This window comes from Cibotium barometz, chromosome 8 (assembly GCF_041138505.1).
Source record: "Cibotium barometz isolate CiBa-2024 chromosome 8, ASM4113850v1, whole genome shotgun sequence".
NCBI lineage: Eukaryota > Viridiplantae > Streptophyta > Polypodiopsida > Cyatheales > Cibotiaceae > Cibotium > Cibotium barometz.
The window spans coordinates 25,390,166-25,397,119 of record NC_141053.1 but is presented as its reverse complement, the minus strand read 5'-3'; the positions used below and the strand labels follow the sequence as shown (position 1 = coordinate 25,397,119).

At 38.9% G+C, this 6,954-nt stretch overlaps 1 protein-coding gene across 1 annotated transcript; it reads left to right on the top strand.

The window, feature by feature from the left end:
- The first annotated feature begins 2,419 nt into the window (after window positions 1-2,419).
- LOC147636084 (fe(II)/2-oxoglutarate-dependent dioxygenase 4-like) lies at window positions 2,420-4,185 on the top strand. Its single transcript, XM_086801088.1, has 4 exons — window positions 2,420-2,753; window positions 2,844-3,064; window positions 3,284-3,611; window positions 3,703-4,185. Exons 1-4 carry the CDS (start codon window positions 2,496-2,498, stop codon window positions 3,973-3,975), a joined length of 1,080 nt encoding a protein of 359 aa, XP_086657214.1. The 5' UTR covers window positions 2,420-2,495; the 3' UTR covers window positions 3,976-4,185.
- Window positions 4,186-6,954: the final 2,769 nt, after the last annotated feature.

Here is a 6,954-nt window from a genome sequence, read left to right as displayed (position 1 = left end):
GTGGGGATAGTTCTTCAGAGTCACCACCACATCATGGTAATATATCATATTATGATATCACAAACGTGGGCGGCATAGTTGATGACTCTCGTGGGAAGGACGTGGTAAACTACTTGTGCTGCCAAGTAGTTTTTGCACACTATAAAGACTGCTTTATACATTTTAAGCAGCAAAGGGAGAGCCTTGTAGATGATTGCATTAAAGCTGTCCACAAAAAGTATCCTAATCCTCACAACTAAAGGTTTAACAGTAGATGGACGCAACACAAAATCAAAGACATACTTAAGAATAGGAGGTCTCTAGTAAGGAGACATGCAAAGGAGGAGAAAGCCCGAATAGATGCCAGTCAAAATGGACACGGCAAGCCATTTACTGCTTATAGGGGTGAGTGGAAGAAAGCCAAGAAGGAGTAGTGAACCAGCAAACAAAGAGAAGCGTGACGGCGAACACAAATGGAGCGATATGGATCATTGCACTTCCGATCTAGAGGTCGTGCATCATGGGAGGCTAAGTTTGTATGTATAGTATAACTTCATGTCTTTGAGACTGGCTACCATCATCGCCCACAGTAGAGGAGATACATGGGATTACCTTCACGATGAAGGGATCATCTCCGACGAACAATACAATCGAGCAAGGAGAACATCAATGCAAGTAATACTTTTTATTTTATTTACAAAACATGTTTCGATTTTTATAATACTTTATATTTTTATTTATATATATCTTCACTTTGTGTAGGTACAAGTGGACAAGATGACCCAGAGAGTGATGACTCCTCCGAGTAGTTTTTCTTGTAGTTTTTCTTCATGTATAGTTTTGGTTTATGCAACTATGTTTGTTTTTCAAGCCTCATGTGGCTACCATCGTGTAGTATGGATAATTTCTTGGATACAAGATAAAATTTTTCATCTTCTTTATGTATCTATGTTTTTATTCAAGCCTTATGTGGCTACGATCATGTATGGAGGAATTTTTAGATATAAAATATAATTTCTCATCTTCTTTAATCAATATCTGAAGTGTGTTCACAAATCTTTTTGTGCATATCTATCTTTAATTTAAGTTTTTATGTAGATATCTTTGCTAATCTTGATTCCTCTATGTACAAGGAAGCAAAGCCTTACGCCAGAGAGCTGCCTGCGCAAAAAATGCAATTGCATGTGTAGAAAATGCAGCTATACATCTGTATAGACGCGCTTATAGATGCGTCTGTAGACGCGATTATAAATGCGCCCATAACATTTTAAAGCACGTTGTCAAAACACGTCTATAAAGGTGCCTATGGTCGCTTTTCCATTTACGTTCGTACCTTGTCTATTTCTTCAATGCACCCTTAATGGTGATCTGTTTGCTGTTGTTATGATGATGTGACCGTGATTTCTATTATATCAATTTAGTTTATGCAATTTGTGCCATTCGGGTAAATAGGCACCTCACAAGTGACGAAAAAGAAATCTAAAAAAGACGATTATGGAGTTCTATTTTCCAAACAATTATTACAGTGCTTAATTACATAAACAGTAACTCAAGTAATAAATAGAGAGACTTAGAATTTAGAAAGTGCTAGATTTGAAGTGAAGTAAGCATGTGTGCCTCGTTGGGCGTCTCCGGTTCTCTCGTGTTGATGAATAGAAAACATTTTGGTTAAGCGATACAAAAACCTTCAACTTGAAATTTTAAAAGGTTTTTATTGAAATTGTTTTAGGTTTGAAGCAAAAAAATTTAACTAAAATGCCTTAAAATTAGCAGGTTTTATTTTCAAATTTGAACATTAAACCTCGGTTTTTCCGTGTAGAGTACTAGTGTTCAAAAAGAAACATTTCACGAATCAATTAAAGAATGGTTTTTTTTTTTTTCTACATGCTTCAGAATGAATTACTTTCTTCTTGACAAATCCTTTTTCACTGGTAACTGGGAGCCAAGAACGCCAATGGCAGAGCAAAGCTGAGACACCACAGTACGTACATTTGGATTCCCACAGTACGTACATTTGGATTCTCCAGCGTCGTGTTGATGAAATAACTGAGGTCAATTCATGAGTGCTCGAGTACTAATGTTCGAAAAAAATATTTCACCGACCTCGATTTAGACGCTAATGGCAGAGTAGAGCTGAAACAATTAGGCGAAGCTGAAAATGTTTCTGTAGCACTGATAGGGCCAATCTGGCATCGCCCAGTGTAGACCGTGCGATGTGAAGTTGTGTGGTGAAGCGCATTTCCGATTCAATCAATAATAGAGACAATGAGAACGCTGCCACGACATCTAGAAAGGGTGATTGAATCGACGTACGTAAGAGATGAGGGGTCGTGAAACTTTTGTGCTTAATTGCACATTTGAAAAGTGGGTGACAGATACAAGCGTGGGTGATTATAATAAATTAAAAGCAATGCCGTGGCCACGATCATATCTATAAAAGGTGATTGAATCGGCTCAAGAGAAGGGTGATTGAATCGGGTGAAACAAGAGAAGATTGCCAAAGCCAGCTAGGAATCATGGCTCCCATCACCTCCTCGACCACAAGCACCAATAATATTGAGCCCAATGGCCAGTTGAAGGGTGTCAAAGCCATGCTGGATCACGGCGTTAGAGAGGTGCCAGCCTCTTACGTAAGGCCGGCCCACGAGCGTCCCTCCGCGGACGAGTATGCAGACCTCGAAGTCCCCGTAGTGGACCTTTCACACTACAAGACGCGGTGGGCGGATATCGTTGACCAGGTTGGTCGTGCATCGGAACAGTGGGGCTTCTTCCAGGTTCGCGTGGCAGTTCCTGAGATTATCCTTAATGGTTTTTCCGTCCACCATTATAAGTGTGTAATGCTGCTTATTATGGCATGGGCGCAGGTGATTAACCATGGCGTGGACACAGAGAAGATCATGAAGGCTATGAAGAAGTTCTACGAGCTGCCTATCGAAGAAAAGAACCAACTCCCGTTTGAGGATGCCCACGCGCCCGTGGCCTTTGCCACGGGCACGGGCGCCACCTGCGACTGGAAGGATGCTCTGGTTATCCGACGCCGTCCGGGTATCTGCAACGGCTTCCCCTTAACCCCCGAAGTGATCAGGTGTGGATGCGCATAGCCATTTTACGCCAGCTATAAATTAGACGCCTCAATGATGTCCTAAGCCTTGCATCTCAATTAGCTTAATCTTTAGCTAGGTGAGCTGTTACATTAATCCATCCTTCAATACTACTTCAAGTAGCGAACTCGCTTTCTTCCATATTTGGGCACTTAGTCACATTGTATCTATGGTAGCCTAACCCAATCCGAGGGGGTGTGCAGGGAGGAGGTCCTGCAATATCAGGCGGAGACTGAGAGCCTGGCCAACCTTCTATACGAGGCCATATTTGAGAGCTTGGGACTTAGCAAAGAGCACGTGCGACGTGGGGGAATGCCCGGGCTACAGCGGTACGTGTTGGTGTGCAACTTCTACCCACCTTGCCCGGACCCCGACCTGGTGTTTGGGCAAAGCGCTCACTCCGATATCAATAGTATCACGCTCCTCCTCCAGGACGAGGTGGGTGGTCTCCAGATAAAGAAGGAAGACAAATGGGTAGACGTTAAACCCATCCATAATGCCTTTGTCATCAACTTAGCAGACCAAGTTGAGGTGAGCAATATGGTGACTTAATCTTTATTCGTATCATTTTAGCAAACGGTTTTTCTGTTTCTCTACTGCTTAATGCCTTACTCCGGTGTAGATCTTGACCAATGCCAAGTACAAAAGCGTGGAGCATAGAGCCGTAGTTAACAGGGATAGGCCAAGAATCTCCCTAGCTGCTTTCTTTGGTCCTCGCGAGGAAGCCAAAGTTGCCCCCATTCCTGCATTGTGCACTAAGGAAAATCCACCCTTCTTCAGAGAAGTTGCATTTGGGGAATATATCATGAACTACTATACAAAAGGTCTACCTCTCTACAAAGCAACCTTGAACTATGCAGGCCAACAATATAATGAAAGCACCTTACTCAAGTAGTTCTTAGGACAAGCCATTGTCCATTGTTAATTGCTTTATCTTTTATACTCCTCATCTCGAGATGATGCACTATATTTGTACCCTCTAGCTGCGATGACGACGACGCTTTTGTGCTTGTTGCATTTGATAAATCAAATTCCCATGTGGTAACTCTTGGATACCTTTGAGAGAAACAAACGTGGGTGATTATAATAATGATTTTTGGGCCTCGATGTGTTTTCTACACCTTTTTTTGTTTACTAATCAATTGTCAATCATAAACTTTTTATGTGCCTATTTATTCTTTGAGAAATTATCTATACGTAGTGAATAATTCGATACGATTGGAAACCTCCTCAAAAGTTTATTCTTCTCCCTTCTTTGGTTTCTCTCATGAGTCATGCTTGTGCCTCACCGATGCATGCCCCCTCCCTTCGGTCCCTACTTCCTCTGACAACATGCATACACTCGTGCGTGTGTGTGTGAAAGTATGTATGTTTATATGCCTTACTCAAGAAGTCTTAGGAGAAGCGATTAACCATTATTAATTTATTTACCTCTTGTACTCCTGACCGAGATGATGTATTATTGTGCTCTCTAATTGGTACAATGACACTTTTGCACTTTACAGCATTTGATAAGTGAAAATCCCATGTGGTAACTCATGGATATCTTTTGAGAGAAACAAGCGTGGGTGATCATAATAATGATTTTTATGCATTTATACTTTTTTTTTGTTTACTAATCAATTGTCACAACAATCATAATCTTTTTACGTGCATAAGCTTTATACACGAGACTTATGCATGAGGATTTATTCACAAGTCTCATGCATGTGGCTTATTCATAAGCCTCATCCATAAACCTTATGTACAAGGCTCATGCATAAGTCTCATGCATGAGGTTTATGCATAGGGGTAATGCATAAGCTTTATGCACTAGCCTCATGCATAAGGCTCATGCATATAGTCACCTCTTGAGAGAAGCATGGCTATCCATAGAGGGGAGAGAAAATAACAAACCCTAATCTTAAAAACCTAAAACTTACAAACCCTATAACATGTAAAAGCATAAGAGAGGAAACAAAAAAGAGAGAGATTTCTTGCCTTATGAGGCTTGTATGAGTGGATAACCTACAAAATCAAACCAAATAAAGAAAAAAAAGTATTAGTGATCATAATCTTAACCCTAATAGAAAGCATATACAAAACCCTAATCTCAATAGAAATATTAATGAAAGCTTTTACATCACATACAAAACTTATTGAATTGGTTTTTTTCCCTTCTTATTGAAGCTTAACCCTAACCCTAGCTTTTACATGAAACCTTAATAGAAAGCTTTGATTGACAGCCATGAAAGCTCTCTATTAAGTTTTGTATGTACAAGCTAGGGTTAGGGTTACGCTTTGAGATGGCAAAAAAAAGAAAAGAAAAACTTCAAAGAGAGGAAAGAGAAGGAAAATACTCAAAAGAAAGCTTTCATGGAAAGCTTGTTTGCATAGGAGATAGATGAAAATAGAAGACATACCTTGCATGAGCTTCACGAGGATAGGGTAGGAGAGGTAGAAGTGATGGATTAGACAAACTTGAAAAAACTCAAGGTATCACAGTTAGGACATTCAAATAATAAAATCGACACAGCGACAAAAAAGGTAGGAGTACTTTTTCTAGGCCATGTTGCTAAGCAACATTTTTTTCATAGTGTAGTAGCATTTTTTGCTGCAAAAAAGCTCTTTTGAGTAGAGATAAAATGTAGCAACATTTTTACACTGTTTAATACCGTTTTTTTACTGCTCATAGCATTAAAATCCTTGGGATTTTCCCTTCCAAAATGCCACTGAAATGCACCTATGCCCCCAATGTGTTATAATGATGGTAGTAAGTAGAGTATGAGAGTGATGTAGCAATGAGAGTAATTGAGTGAAAACAACAAGGGCACTACATAGGCGCTATGGGGAGAAATTTGATGGCAGTGCATTTGTAGGAAGAACCATTAAAGGTGATGGCAGTAGCAAAGAAGGAACCCTACACCAGGAGACTTATGCATGAGGATTTATTCATAAGTCTCATGCATGTGGCTTATTCATAAGCCTCATGCATAAACCTTATGTACAAGCCTCATGCATAAGTCTCATGCATGAGGTTTATGCATAGGGGTAATGCATAAGCTTTATGCACTAGCCTCATGCATGAGGCTCATGCATATAGTCACCTCTTGAGAGAAGCATGGCTATCCATAGAGGGAAGAGAAGATAACAAACCCTAATCTTAAAAACCTAAAACTTACAAACCCTATAACATGTAAAAGCATAAGAGAGGAAACATGAAAGAGAGAGATCTCTTGCCTTATGAGGCTTGTATGAGTGGATAACCTACAAAATCTAACCAAATAAAGAAAAAAAAGTATTAGTTATCATAATCTTAACCCTAATAGAAAGCATATACAAAACCCTAATCTCAATAGAAATATTAATGAAAGCTTTTGCATCATATACAAAACTTATTGAATTGTTTTTTTTCCCTTCTTATTGAAGCTTAACCCTAACCCTAGCTTTTACATGAAACCTTAATAGAAAGCTTTGATGGAGAGCCATGAAAGCTCTCTATTAAGGTTTGTATGTACAAGCTAGGATTAGGATTAATCATAAACTGAAATTTTATACTAAAAATTCCTCTTCTTCTCATTTAATTTCTTGGATGTCAAATACCATGGGAATTCCTCTTTTTGTATTTAATTAATTGCATTCCAATGTCATGGGTACTCCTCTTTTATCATATCAAATATTTCTCATAAAGTAATTTCATCTAAAATAAAATACCCATTAATTCAGTATGCTAGGAATTTCTCTTTTCCCATCTAAATCATGGAATTCTAAATGTCATAGGAATTTGTCTTTTAACATTTAAATATTTCTCATAGATAAAATAAATTTATCTAAAATTCATCTTTGAATTTAAACACAATACTCATTAATTCCAATATGCTACGAAATTCTCTTT

What these genes read in the sequence shown, in the direction of transcription:
- LOC147636084 (XM_086801088.1), top strand. Translation starts at nt 2,496, where the DNA reads ATGGCTCCCATCACCTCCTCGACCACAAGCACCAATAATATTGAGCCC. An exon ending in AACAGTGGGGCTTCTTCCAG is followed by an intron (nt 2,754 to 2,843) that starts GTTCGCGTGGCA and finishes GCATGGGCGCAG; the next exon opens with GTGATTAACCATGGCGTGGA. An exon ending in TTAACCCCCGAAGTGATCAG is followed by an intron (nt 3,065 to 3,283) that starts GTGTGGATGCGC and finishes GGGGGTGTGCAG; the next exon opens with GGAGGAGGTCCTGCAATATC.